This window comes from Harmonia axyridis, chromosome 7 (assembly GCF_914767665.1).
Source record: "Harmonia axyridis chromosome 7, icHarAxyr1.1, whole genome shotgun sequence".
Lineage (NCBI taxonomy): Eukaryota > Metazoa > Arthropoda > Insecta > Coleoptera > Coccinellidae > Harmonia > Harmonia axyridis.
Window position 1 is genome coordinate 654,190 of NC_059507.1, and position 15,893 is coordinate 670,082.

General features: G+C 35.6%; 1 protein-coding gene across 1 annotated transcript in view; it reads right to left on the reverse strand.

Moving 5' to 3' along the window:
- Nucleotides 1–14,803, reverse strand: part of LOC123683830 (FMRFamide-related peptides type HF-4) — a 29,232-nt gene extending 14,429 nt beyond the window's left edge. Inside the window, exon 1 of the mRNA XM_045622761.1 lies at nucleotides 14,264–14,803. Coding sequence (XP_045478717.1) covers nucleotides 14,264–14,417 — 154 coding nt within the window. The 5' untranslated portion in view covers nucleotides 14,418–14,803. The remainder of the gene's footprint in view (nucleotides 1–14,263) is intronic.
- Nucleotides 14,804–15,893: the final 1,090 nt, after the last annotated feature.

A 15,893-nucleotide genomic window follows, 5' to 3' on the forward strand; every position in this document is an offset into this window, starting at 1 on the left:
AATGAAACCGGGCTAAAACATGTACGAGGGGGTGGGAACGCCCGAAGGGGGTGTTGGCGGTAACAAAGAGGTTGTTGAATGAGAGATGAAGGGGGGGATGGTTTTTGCGTTGAGATAATTCATTTTCGAGTGAGTTTCCAGCCATTATGATAACGATTATATGTAACGGTTGTGATTTTGCAAGCGGAAAAACCAACAGACTGTGCAGCGTGAATGAAAATGCTACTTAAAACTGACTAATTATGTCTTGCTGCGTCTTCAAGGTTATCGTATGAAAAATGGTCCCTTCGAGTCGGATTGGAACTGTTGCGAAATGGCGAATGAGCTTACATCAATACAGTGGGTGTCCGTGAAGTTAGCACCCACTTTTTCGAAAATAAATTATTTTTTTTTTGCATTCGTTAGTAACTATTTGTAACACAAAAATTTTCGTTTGTACCTCAAGGATACTGGTAGAAAAACATCGCATTCCACTGGGGTGCTAACTTCAAGTTTTTTTTCGATTTTTCCAAAAAAAAAAATTTAGTTAGAAAGTCCATCGTTAGTAACTGTTTGTAACACAGAAATTTCCGTTCGTTATCCAATCTATAATGAAAAAAAAAAATTCCTAAATTGCGAAATTAGCAGTTAGCATTCTATCAGTATCCTCGAGGTACAAACGAAAATTGTTGTGTTACAAATAGTTACTAACGAGTTACTAACGAATGCAAAAAAAAAAAATCATTTTCGAAAAAGTGGGTGCTAACTTCGCATTTTAGGAGTTTTTTTCATTATTTTTGGTAAAGCTCCTGGCTTCATTCTTTTCTCGTTTTTCGTCTATTTTCTACTGGAATTTTGCATAAAGCTCGAAATTGCTATTCCATAAAGGGTTTTCCGATAAGAGGATTTTGAATAGCCAGCTATTAGGCCAATTGAGAAGTCCCCGGTTTGAGGCACAGATGGCCGTGCTAGTATTAAATCCATATGATTTTTAGTTAGTACCAACCTTCGAACGATACAAGTCAAAATTTGACAGCTGTCCTACCATTACTTTGTGAGATATTGCGTTCTGAATGTAGCTACTTTTGTTATTTGAAAAGAGATTTCGTGTGCTGATAAAATATTGCTTATTGAAGGGAAAAAAACAGTTGAAGCAAAATCTTGGCTTGATGAAGAGTTTCCGGGGTCTGCACCAGGAAAATCAACCATCATTGATTGGTATGCTAAGTTTAAACGTGGTGAAATGAGCACCGAAGACGGCGAATGCAGTGGACGGCTAAAAGAAGCTGTCACCAATGAAAAAATCAAAAAAGTTCACAAAATAATTTCGAATGACCGTAAAGTGAAGTTGATCGAGATAGCAGACTTTGTGAAGATATCATCTGAACGTATACATCATATCATTCACGTATATTTGTACATGAGAAAGCTGTGTGCAAAATGGGTGCTGCGTGAGCTCAGAATCGGTCAAAAGCAACAACTAATGATTCTGAGCAGTGTTTGAAGCTGAATAAGTGCAATAAACCTGATTTTTTGCGTCGATATGGGACAATGCATGAAACATGGCTCCATCATTTCACTCCGGAGTCCAATCGACAGTCAGCTGAGTGGACTGCACACGATGAACCGAATCCAAAGCGAGGAAAAACACAACAGTCAGCTGGCAAGGTTTTGGCATCAGTATTCTGGTATGCGCAAGGTATAATATTCATTGATTGCCTCCAAAAGAGCAAGACTATCAACAGCGATTATTATATAGCGTTATTGGACCGCTTAAAGGATGAAATCGTTAAAAAACGGCCCCTTTGGAGATAAAAAGGTACTGTTTCATCAAGACAATGCGCCGTGTAACAAATCAATGAAAACAATGGCAAAATTGCATGAGTTGGGCTTCGAATTGCTTCTGCATCCACCGTTTTCTCCAGATCTGGCCCCCCAGCGACTTTTTACTGTTCTCAGACCTCAAAAGAATGCTCGCTGGAAAGAAATTTAGCACCAATGAAGAAGTAATCGCCGAAACTGAGGCCTATTTTGAAGCGAAAGACAAATCGTACTACAAAAATGGTATCCAAAAGTTGGAAGATCGCTATAATCGCTGTATCTCCCTCGAAGGCAACTATGTTGAATAATAAAATCAAATTTACTGTGGTAGACTGGAGACTTTTCAATTGGCTTGTTACCTTTTATGATTAATGACAATCTTCGAGAATTTAATTCAAGAACAAGTGGAAATAAAAAAAAACCGAATTGAATAAAATATCTACCTCCATATTTCTGAAAACATTAAATCTCTCCGCCTAGTTTTTATTGAGTATCGACTATTATCTGAAAAACTACTGAACACGCAGTGAACGACCTAGATGTATGGCCTACTATCGTATTTTCCTAGCATTATATGGCAGCGATTGCATTCTAAAAAGGGTTCTTAAACGTAACCATTCCACCGGATAATCAATGGTGAAGCTTTAGAGATTCACCATTGTAATTTCACCCCATTTTCTAAGCGAAATTGGTAATTAACCTCAACCAATAAGGTGTTTATTAACTTCAATTCTTTAGATGTTCGCTAGTTTATAATTGACTTATTTCGCTGAAGCCTTCCGTTCTAATCCTCGCAAGTACATTATTCCATGATCTTTGTACATCTGTGGCTCGAAATTAATTCTTAATACACATGGATTCCGAGACTTGACAGAAATGAAAATGGGAAATCGCTATTTCCTTGCCCGATTTACAAATATTCCTAACAGTAGTCGAGGATTTTCTGATTGCCATTTCTTTGTCGTGGATGAATATCTAAAAATAATACATCACTTTCTTTGGAGAACTGTCAAACAGGATATATTATGCAGTAGGTGGTTCTTACATAGTCATTTTGTGGTTGAGTTCAAGGAATATTTGTGGTTCCTTATAGGAGGGATGAGTTTTTTATAGGATATACAGGAAGTTCATAAATTGAAGGTACCGGGTTTTCACCATAATTTGACCCCCCCTTCAACTTTTTTACTGAAAGAGGTACAGAAAAATGTTTTCTACAAAAGATTCACGAAATCGACTAGTGTTTTTTAAAATGATTTCATAAAACGAAATATATACAGAGTGGGCAACATATTGATTGCAACTTCATTTTTTCAAATGGAACACCCTGTATATTTTTCTATATTTGTCTAGCTCTTTCTTCCCTGATTGCGAATATATAACATATGTTTGGCCGATCTCTCTAATTCTGAGTACTACAGAGTTTCAAATTTTAAGAACCAAAACCAAATGAGGCCGTTTTTTAACGATTTCATCCTTTAAACGATCCAATAACGCTATATAATAATCGCTGTTGATGGTCTGGCCCTTTTGAAGGTAATCAATGAATATTATACCTTGCACATCCCAGAATACTGATGCAATAACCTTGCCAGCAGACTGTGGTGTTTTTCATCGCTTTGGATTCCGTTTATCGTGTGCAGTCCACTCAGCTGACTGTCGATTGGACTCCGGAGTAGAATGATGGAGCCATGTTTAATCCATTGTCACATATCGCAAAAATTCAGTAAATTCAAGTGGATGTTGCATGAATTTCAATTGCTTGAAGGTAAAATTATTAAAAAGAAAATTGGTCTTCATGAAGTACCATAGAAATAATGTTTTGCCTTCGCGTATGCTATCAAAGATTGAGTATTAATTAAAATTTGAAATGTGCTTATTTCATTAACTTTCTGTTCGTGAAAATCCCAAGTGACATTTTCATCTATCAATGAAATATCCCACCAAACACAGTACGTACTAATTTTCCAACAGATCAAGAATGACTCCCATTTTGAGAAGTTGAAACTTTTCGTAATATCTACCTAAGGGTCGAAGTTTATTGAAACTCTATGTCTCGGGGAGTTTGGGAATTCGGAACTTAGTTTTCTGTTGGACCAGCAAAATCGGGATTTTATTCATCTTATTTCGTTGTGGGATAGTGAGGTGTGTGTTTTCTTCTTGAATATACGGATGTATGAGAAAATTGTGTTATGCGGTACGAGATTATTTGTTATTTCTATCTTGTCGAGTTTGTTTTCCGAATAAGTTTATGAAAAATAGATGTTTTAGGTGGAAAACCCGTGGAATATGCGACATGACATCCAGAAAGCTGCATGTATAAGGTCACTCATCCAGGTAGTGACCTCGTCCAGCAACTGTTTGGTTCTTAAGATCGGAAAAACTTCACTTCTAATAACGGGTGTTTTTTTTCGAGGTATATAACTTTAAGTTGGCATTACTGTTCAATATGGCGACCGATTTAACAGCTGTCAAGTGCTTCATTCTCAGTTTGGTTTGGTAATTCATCATGAATATACTCACGCCTGAACAACGCTTGCAAATAGTGCAATTTCATTTCGAAAATAATGGTTCTGTGCGGAATACGTATCGCGCACTACGTCCATTAGCGATGAAGCGCACTTCTGGTTGAATGGCTACGTCAACAAACAAAACTGCCTCATTTGGAGTGAAGCTAATCCTCAAGTGTATGTCGAAATACCGTTACATCCAGAAAAACTGTCTGTTTGGTGCGCTTTATGGGCTGGTGCAATCATTGGTCCGTACGATGATGGCCAGAACGTTACAGTCAATGGTGATCTGTATAGAGCCATGATTACTGACTTTTTCATTCCTGAATTGAACAACTATGATGTCCAGGAGCTGTGGTTCCAACAAGACGGCGCAACATGTTACACAGCTCGTCCCACAATCGATGTATTGAAAGACACTTTTGATGACCGCCTAATTTCACGTTTTGGACCTGTGAATTGGCCTCCAAAATCTTGTGATTTAACACCTCTAGACTACTTTCTGTGGGGCTTTGTAAAGTCATTGGTCTATGCGGATAAGCCACAAACCCTTGACCATTTGGAGGACAACATTCGCCGTGTTATTGCCGATATACGGCCACAAATGTTGGAAAAAGTCATCGAAAATTGAACGTCCAGATTGGACTACATCCGAGCCAGCCGTGGCGGTCATATGCCAGAAATCATATTTAAAATGTAATGCCACAAGATTATCTTGCGGATAAATAAAATTCATAACAATCGAACAATCCATCGTTGTTTTATTGCAATTTAAAGTTCTATAGCTCTAAAAAAACACCCTTTATAAATGAGGTAATGTTACTTCAAACTTTACTTAATTCAATTAGATTAGATCAAATAATGTCGATGTAAGATTGACGTAGTTTCTGGTCGATATAAGTAAATATTAATCTGAAACATTCACCAATCTACGTTTTCTCCGAAATCATTTCCACATACTGATGGTATTTTGATCCAGTTTGAATTATTTCATGTTTCATAACAGCTTCATGCAGATGAAACTACGATTGCAGTTCGATTACATCGACTGTCATTTCCGGAGATCCTAGATTGCCTGTCATTTCACATGGAAAGGGCTTCGAACCGAAAATATTATCAAGTAACAAAGCCATAGAATAAAACACAATCAGAAATCAAACATTCTAGTTTATGAATGAACTGAATTGATCTAAAAAAATATCACGAAGACTCCAATTGAGGACATGAAACAATTTTATTAAAAAATTAACTGGATCTGGATCAAATTTTTTTAACTCTCTTCACGAACATATGTTCGAATTTGTTGAACGTATCTAGTAATTAATTCAAACGTTGACAGTACATCCATCAAATGGAACTGCTCTTAATTGAGAAATCTCTTTGGAACTCTGATTTCAAAGAACTCCATACCTGTCCTCAAAACGTGACATAACAAAAACAACAATAAAACGAAAAACATAATCATTTTAACGAGCCAACCTGAAAATACAGAAATTCATCTGTGTTTGCCCAAAGAATTACATTTTTTATTAATCTGGTTTTTGATAACTCGAATATTGAATAATGAAATTGAATTGCAGTATGTGTTAGTTTCAAATATTATGTACATAATCGTGTTACTATTGAATTCACATCAATAAAAGTGAAATATGGTATATGTTGTTTTCAATCTAGAAACGAGTGATCTATGTAAATAATTCAAATTTGGTTTTACCATCTGTTTTATTGTTGGTCTGGAATAATTAGATTTTGTATGACAGATCGAGTTTGAGTCTGCATCTATAAACTACTGTTGTTGTTCAATTATTGGAATGAAACGAGCATTTTATCACATATACTGTAAATTAGGAGTTAAAATTGAAACAAAATGGAAAATATAATAATACATATTAATAATTATGTGTGTTTATCATTGAATCTGGATCGAGATATTGAAGGTTGAGTGCAGCTACATTTATTGTTGTTTTAAAAATGGATAACACCGAGTTTCGTGTATGGATAAAATAAAGGGTGTTTTTTTTTAGAGGTATAGAACTTTAAATTGCAATAAAACAACGATGGATTATTCGATTGACATGAATTTTATTTATCCGCAAGATAATCTTGAGGCATTACATTTTGAATATGATTTCTGGCATATGACCGCCACGGCTGGCTCGGATGTAGTCCAATCTGGGCGTCCAATTGTCGATGACTTTTTCCAACATTTGTGGCCGTATATCGGCAATAACACTGTGAATGTTGTCTTCCAAATGGTCAAGGGTTTGTGGCTTATCCGCATAGACCAATGACTTTATATAGCCCCACAGAAAGTAGTCTAGCGGTGTTAAATCACAAGATCTTGGAGGCCAATTCACAGGTCCAAAACGTGAAATTAGGCGGTCACCAAACGTGTCTTTCAATAAATCGATTGTGGCAGGAGCTGTGTTACATGTTGCGCCATCTTGTTGGAACCACAGCTCCTGGACATCATGGTTGTTCAATTCAGGAATGAAAAAGTTAGTAATCATGGCTCTATACCGATCAACATTGACTGTAACGTTCTGACCATCATCGTTTTTGAAGAAGTACGGACCAATGATTCCACCAGCCCATAAAGCGTACCAAACAGTCAGTTTTTCTGGATGTAACGGTGTTTCGACATACACTTGAGGATTAGCTTCACTCCAAATGCGGCAGTTTTGTTTGTTCGCTAAACAAAAGTCGCTTATGAAAATCGGGAACAACGGCAATCTCAGAACCATTATTTTCGGAATGAAATTGCACTATTTGCAAGCGTTGTTCAGGGGTGAATCTATTCATGATGAATTGCCAAACGAAACTGAGAATAAATCACTTGACAGCTGTTAAATCAGTCGCCATCTTGAACAGTAATGCCAACTTAATGTTATATACCTCGAGAAAAAACACCCGTTAGTAATACTGTAGTTTTTACTTTTCAAATGTCAATAGATGACAGTTCTAAAAGTTTCAAAATGAAGCGTCTTATTAGAAAACGCTTTTTATGAATTAGTAGCTAGGTGATCTATTATTAGAAACTGCAGAAGAATTTTTCCATTCAGTTTGATATTATGTTCGTCATAAAGTAGAAACATATAAAAGGATCATAACAGTTGATGATACATAAATGTTTGAAAATACTGAATTATCCAAACGGTCATCTGACTTGAAATCCACATCTTACATGAAGTTCATTTCTCCTTTTTAACTCTACCTACGTTGGAAATTCACTGAATCATCCTACTATACAGGGTGGCCATTTCAGGGCCGTCGCTAGGGGGTAGGCAGGGGAGGCGACCGCCTAGGGCGGCAAAATTCTGGGGCGGCATTTCAATCTTGATCAACAAAAATCATATGTGTAGAAATTCAAAGTAAGAAATGAGATTTAAATCGGTTAGAAACAACACGAAAATATACAGACAATTTAATCAACATTTTAAACTATCAGAGGTGCCGCATTATACACAACAACTCATAAATATCCAGATGTCGTGTAAACCCTCTCACAGCTGTTTACTGTTTACGAGATATTGATGCTAAAAAACACATGTACTAATCAGGCGTGTCGGGCTTCTCTTTGCTACAATGCTCAATTTTATCGCTTTTTAGCGAGGATATTTTTCTCTACAATTCTTCAACCAGAATGCCTATTCCCAGATGAATGCAAAATATACGAGAAACGTTTCCATTTCATCTTCATCATTTCCATCTCATCCTTCCTAAGAAATACATATCTGAGAAGTTTATTTTATTCTATACCACGTTCCATTATATAACAATATTTTTTTGATCGTACTGTATGTGCAAAGTGAGTGTTATATTCTGAATTTTTCGATTTGCCTTTGGATTTAAGGATTTCAAAGTAGATTACTGAAGGTAAGTTCTATAATTTTTTATTTTCATCATTTCCTTATTATTATCATTTTTCGGCACTGGAAGTACCTACGTTCGAAGCGTCGGATGATGAGATAGACTTAATAGAAAAAATCATATTCATTTATTTCAAAATAGGTATAATGTTCCCAAAGAAATATGATCCGTGTTTCTTTCAGGTACGTTTCCGGGGTGGTAGTAGTGCGCCCTAAAACTGTCCAGGCGCCCCCTGGAGAAAAATTGGGGCGCTTAGATTCAGTTACGATATTCTACTTTATGAACAAAAATTCACATGTTCAAAATGTAAGGTGCCGAAAGAGAAAACAAAAATTTCAAGATAATATTTTTCTAAAACGTTCTCATACTTCCCTCGCCCGGAACTTTCAATTGCCCCTTGAAGAACTTTTTCTTAATTAAATACTGAATCAGGGCCCGCTCTGGAGGCTGCCTAATTGGCATTTTGCCGGGGCGGCAAATATTGGAGGGCGGCATTTTCGATTTTTTTCAGAAATCCGAATTCCAAGAAGAAAGTGTTGAATACTTTTTTTTTAATTTCAAAGAATTTCACACATGATTTTTTATCAAATTAATTAGTTTTGGGGGTGGGCGCATTCGAATTTGAAATAATGTAGCTTATCTATCCATTGAATCTGAAATGGCAGAATCATTAGATATCAAAGAACTTGTGAGCAAATTTGCAAAAATGAAAGCTCGAAAAGTTAATTTCTAAAGAGTTCTTTGAATTTTCTGAGTAATATTTCTAGATTTGTATCACTAATCAACTTATCTCATTATATATATATATTGTACTTATATTTTTCTTCTAGTCATTTATATTATGTATTTCTATCTTTACATTTGTTTATTTATACTCGTCATGCATATTATTCGTTTTTACCAATCCTTAAATGCCAATTTTGACATTTACTTAATTAACTTTTCGATCATTTATTCAAATGATCGAAAAGTTAATTTTTGAATAATTCGTTGAATATTTTTTCCGGAAAGATATTTTTTGTTCTAGTCATTCATATTATGTATTCCTATTATTGTTCCTTACCAATCCTAAAATGATTTTCATTTTTTGTACAAGTTTGAACTTGTTGGTTTTGTTTATATTTTTTCTATGTTGTTATAATTAAAATTTTACAAACTGTCGCCTTCAACTTTTTCATATTTCGGTAGAAGACCCCGATAACCCGAAATAATTTTTTTGCATTCTGCAGAGTTGACTGTTAGGGCGGCAAATTGGGTATTTGCCTAGGGCGGCAATTTGGCTAGCGACGGCCCTGGGCCATTTGAAAACGAAACAGACGAGATTACAGACGAAATAAAGTTTTTCGATAGAAATGCTCGGACAGGTCGATTTCTGTTTCGAGGGGGACAACTTAAGATGTACGTTACGGACGCATAGCGCTTCAACCCTTACTGCTACAACCCCCACCCCCAATTTTTGAATAGGGAAGATGGGGTGAGTGATACCTCAATTTGAAGGTATTTTTATACTGATTTCAGCACAGTAATTGTTTTTTCATTTTATGCATTAGTTCTCGAAATATTCATGCGTTAGTTAGTTAGGAAGGAAGCCACAGTCATGGTTGTTTTGAAGCTCAAAACGATTTTTCACAAAAAACACTACAAGTGCCATGAAAACACCACTTCATTTTCAAATACTTAGTTAAGAATATTTCGAGAACTAATGCATAAAATGAAAAAACAATTACTCTGCTGAAATCAGTATGAAAATACCTTTCAAATGAGGTATCACTCACCCCATCTCCCCTATTCAAAATTTGGGGGTGGGGGTTGTAGTAGCAAGGGTTGAAGCGCTATGCGTCCGTAACCTACATCTTAAGTTGTCCCCCTCGAAACAGAAATCGACCTGTCCGAGCATTTCTATCGAAAAACTTTATTTCGTCTGTAATCTCGTCTGTTTCGTTTTCAAATGGCCACCCTGTATTAATGTCAACGATATAATTTTCTGGAAATGGTAATTGAGAAGAGAACGAATCAAGACAATTTTATTGAAACGTCACGGTAGTATAAAGTTGCGGAAACCGTGAACTTTTTGGCCGAAGTCCAGAGACTCCATTTCAGGAGCTGGATTTGCACTTTTTTTTTTCGGTTGCGCTTGGAATTTTGTAGTTTCGGACGAATGCAGGATATATGAAGTATCAATTATGCCATCCGCCTTGACCTGAAAACTGCGCTTTGGACAAATAAATAAATCGTTTGGAAGTTGTGGAAACTACTTTTTCACTATACAATTATTTTTCTTCTCGGTGGAAAATGCGATATGTCGCTGAATTTTATAGTAGGCGAGGATCAATAAGACTGTTAGTGAGATGGGAACCGTTTGATCTTTTTCAATTTGTCTTTTAGCCGAAAATGGTGTTTCTTTCAGCTCTCGGTTGTGGAGAGATTCGAAAGTGGTGGATGAATCTCTTTTTTCAATATTAACGGTAAGACATATTTAAAGGATGAAGTATCAATGGATTTTTTATGCAATTTACGGTATTTAGATGACTGATTGTAATCTTTAAAAACTAAAGTTAGTTAACGTGAAATACAAATCCTAATAGCGTAGATTTTTTAATTATTATCGATAGTACTCACAAAAATACCAACAGATTTAGAAAAAAACCCGATGAAAACTCAGAAATAACATTTCACTCAATAAGTCCAATAACTATCAAATCAAAAAACATTTTTCCTTGAAAAAACATGTACAGGGTGTCCCAAATTCAATATTCACTAAAAGCATCTCGAGTACTAAAGAGTGTTTTTTTTCGAGGTATATAACTTTAAGTTGACATTACTGTTCAAGATGGCGACCGATTCAACAGCTGTCAAGTGATTTATTCTCGGTTTGGTTTGGCAATTCATCATAAATAGACTCACGCCTGAACAACGCTTGCAAATAGTGCAATTTCATTCCGAAAATAATGATTCTGAGATTGCCGTTGTTCCCGATTTTCATAAGCGAATTTTGTTTAGCGAACAAACAAAACTGCCGCATTTGGAGTGAAGCTAATCCTCAAGTGTATGTCGAAACACCGTTACATCCAGAAAAACTGACTGTTTGGTGCGCTTTATGGGCTGGTGAAATCATTGGTCCGTACTTCTTCAAAAACGATGATGGCCAGAACGTTATAGTCAATGGTGATCGGTATAGAGCCATGATTACTAACTTTTTCATTCCTGAATTGAACAAACATGATGTCCAGGAGCTGTGGTTCCAACAAGACGGCGCAACAAGTCACACAGCTCGTGCCACAATCGATTTATTGAAAGACACGTGATGGTGACCGCCTAATTTCACGTTTTGGACCTGTGAATTGGCCTCCAAGATCTTGTGATTTAACACCGCTAGACTACTTTCTGTGGGGCTATGTAAAGTCATTGGTCTATGCAAATAAGCCACAAACCCTTGACCACTTGGAAGACAACATTCGCCGTGTTATTGCCGATATACGGCCACAAATGTTGGAAAAAGTCATCGAAAATTGGACGTCCAGATTGGACTACATCCGAGCCAGCCGTGGCGGTCATATGCCAGAAATCATATTTAAACTGTAATGTAACAAGATTATCTTGCCGATAAATGAAATTCATGTCAATCGAATAATCCATCGTTGTTTTATTGCAATTTAGAGTTCTATAGCTCTAAAAAAAACACCCTTTATATATTTACAGTTCTGTGGTCTCTAATGACGCAATTGGCACAGCACTGTTATAAAAAGCCCTAATTCGTTCTAAATGTACATTTCCAAAAAAAAATGTAATTGGAATTAGAAGATAATTCGGTAAATTACCAACCTAGCTGAAGTTGAAAAGGCAACTGTAGGTTTCAGGTCGAATACCTAATATCATGTTATCACATAAAATGAAAGACATTGCTAATTCAGTATTTTTTTACATTTTATGACATATTAACTCATTTGGGGTTTGTAAAGGTTGAAACTGAAGGCGAAGAGGCAATAACTTAAGATCTTCTTACTGATATATTCTTTCCCTTAGAATTATCTCAAGTACCTCGAAAAAAACCTAGAGTTTAGTTTTCTACGTATTCGGAAACATCAAAAGAACTGGTTGAATTTTAAATTATAATTTGAGTTTTTTAAAGGGAAAAGAACAGGACTTATAGCAGAGGGAACCCATGATTTTTCAAATTTCAAAGTATTTTCAGTTCAAAATTTGTCAGCATATGCCATATTTTCCTTAATGAGGTGGGGATAAATCTCATATAACGATAAACCTAACAGTTCCATTCATTTTCACATAGCTGAGATGTCAAATAAGTAAAAGCGAACTCTACCAGATTAACAAGATTAATCTGTGTCTGTTTCTAACAGGTATCAAAAAGTATGAAATATTCTTGAATAAAGTTTGCAAACTTCGATGTTTCTTATGAAGCATTATAAAACCACGGTTTAATGAAACTGCAGAGGAAGCTGTTCATTCATGTTTTTCAATGGACTGGTGAAAATTTTGAATTGACAGAAAGCTAATCTACGAAAATTATAGAACGAATATTTTGTGCCAAAAAACAATAGGTAATTTAAGTTGCATTTTAATAATGTTGAAGAGGATTTGGTCAATTCGTTTATTATGATCTTGAAAACAATTTTTACTTATGTTATATTCTTAGTGACATGAAAAATGTTTAGAATTACGTACATTTCAGCAAATTAGAATTTTGAATAGAAAATTTCTGAAATACCGAATTGTATTATAGAAATCAGATCTCTTCAATCAGTTCCTTGCAATCTTTAATAATTTAATAATAATAATAATTTTTTATAATTTCTACAAATTTTTTAACGATAATGTTTTTGAATTTAAGGACATATACAGGGTGTTTCTAAATTGGAGACACAAACAAAAATAAAAGATTCCTCGGATCATTTAAAGAAAAAAAGGCCTATTATCATGGGGCCGAAAACGCTTTGTTTTCGAGATACAGGGTGTTAAAGTTTTTTCATTATAGCATCTTTCTTTCACAAGATAATTCTTAAATTTGGCATAGATATTCCAATTTAAAGTTGTCATCATGTGATATGCTAATTTTGAATGCAAATCTACAGGGTGATATTTTTTCTGGAACAGTGCTCAACTATTTTTTGGTGGGATGGTGGGACAATAATGGTTTAGAAAAATTTTAAAATATTTTGATCTAGTACAATTCTTTTTGGTTTTTTGTAGTTTTGTCGCATTTGCTACCGATTTCGAGAAAAATTTCAAACAATTCTCAAGTAATCCTCAGGAAAATCCAAATAATCATAAAAATGGAGTTAGTAAACTGTTATGAATGAATTAATTTTAAGTTTTGATACTTATTCACCCAATCTATAATGAAAATTGATAAAGATCCGATAAACTAGTATAATCATCACAAGAAAGTAGGACTACAAGAAACACTCTGTATCACGAAAGCAAACCTTTTATGGGCCTATGTTTATAGGACTTTTTTCTTAAAATTATCCAAGGAATCCCTCATTTTCCCTTGTACCTCCAATTCAGGAACACCCTGTAGAATTATGTTCAAATTTGGAAAAATAGAACTTGAAATAGAACATTTCTGAAATGAAATAGCTAAACAAAGAATAAATAATAATACACTGCTGATTTCCACAAAATTTTGTGGAAAATTTTGTGGAAATCAGCAGTGTATTATTATTTATTTAAAATGAATTTCCATCAAGTGAAGACCGAATCAATCAAATAAACAAAGAATCTTCCAATAATTTTCATAGGTACTGGAACTCGATTATAAAATCAGATTTTATCTGTAAGTTTATTATATTGCTTTAACTGATCTGGAAGAAGATTTTCACGTAATTTTCATCCGAAAAGAATTTGCAATAAAAACATCGACAGTCCATGTGAAAAAATTTTCTGTAAAACTACAAATATAAAAAATTCGAAACACACAAAAATCACCCAATTCCAAAAAAGTTCCAAAGTGAAAATTTCAACTTTCCGTCGCACTTTTTCAACACCGCACTATTTCCCCTCGCGAAAATTCAAACCTGGGGGAAAACCTCACACAAAAGGACGAAAAATCAAGGATATCTACTCACCTCTCGATGGCTCGCAAACCCTATACCGCGATATTGTACAAAACACGGAACAACGCTGGTCAACAAGTGTTTCAGGATAACTCTTATCAGGATAGCTCTTTATCCTTTGAAGGCGCCCACATAGCGCCTGGAGGGGAGGCGCCAAAGCCCCCATTGGCCGATTTCTGATCTCTCCCACAACTCGCTTAATTTTGGTGTAAGATATCTTTTTTTTGATTTATGCCGCCAAATTGCCGGTTGATATTTTGTAACTGATGTTTTGCGATCTGTAAGGGATGCTGATGGACCAGAGTTTAGAATTAGCGTGAAGATTTAGGGGAGAAACGTAAAACGTTTTTCTTCATTTCGACAACTATAAATCTGCAAGCGAAGGGCTCTAGATTGAATAGATACAAATTTCAGAGATGGATTGCAAATTGGGCATACATCACATTTCAATCCCATTATCTGGCGTAATGTGGATTGGTTTATGTTTGGATACAGGGTGTCCGGTTGGCCATTTGATCTGATAATTATGGGGTGGATTATTAATTTATATCAGAGGGAGTTTAATTGTGAAATAGGATTCTTCGTTTGGTCTATTGATTTTGAGAGATTCGAGGCGAATATTGAAAATTTACTATACAGGGTGGAGGTTGACAATTGAAAATGAGTGATTTCTTGTGGAATTTTGAGAAAGAAAGTCCTATAAACGTTTTGTTTTCGAGATACAGGGCGTTTCTTGTAGTCCTATTTTTTGAAATGATTATACCAGTTTATCGCATTTTTATCGATCTTCGCTACAGAAGGGGTGAATAAGTAGATACCAAAACTTCCAATTTTGAATTAATTAATTCGAATTTTCCTGAGGATTGCTTGAGAACTAAAATTTTCATCTAAATCGGTAGCAGATACGACAAAACTAAAACTACAGAACTTTAAATTGCAATAAAACAACGATGGATTATTCGATTGACATGAATTTTATTTATCCGCAAGATAATCTTGTGGCATTACATTTTAAATATGATTTCTGACATATGACCGCCACGGCTGGCTCGGATGTAGTCCAATCTGGACGTCCAATTTTCGATGACTTTTTCCAATATTTGTGGCCGTATATCGGCAATAACGCGGCGAATGTTGTCTTCCAAATGGTCAAGGGTTTGTGGCTTATCCGCATAGACCAATGACTTTACATAGCCCCACAGAAAGTAGTCTAGCGGTGTTAAATCTCAAGATCTTGGAGGCAAATTCACAGGTCCAAAACGTGAAATTAGGCGGTCACCAAACGTGTCTTTCAATAAATCGATTGTGGCACGAGCTGTGTGACATGTTGCGCCGTCTTGTTGGAACCACAGCTCCTGGACATCATGGTTGTTCAATTCAGGAATGAAAAAGTTAGTAATCATGGCTCTATACCGATCACCATTGGACATCATCGTTTTTGAAGAAGTACGGACCAATGATTCCACCAGCCTATAAAGCGCACCAAAAGTCAGTTTTTCTGGATGTAACGGTGTTTCGACATACAATTGAGGAATAGCTTCACTCCAAAAGCTGCAGTTTTGTTTGTTGACGTAGCCATTCAATCAGAAGTGCGCTTCATCGCTAAACAAAATAAAATGGACGTAGTGCGCGATACGTATTC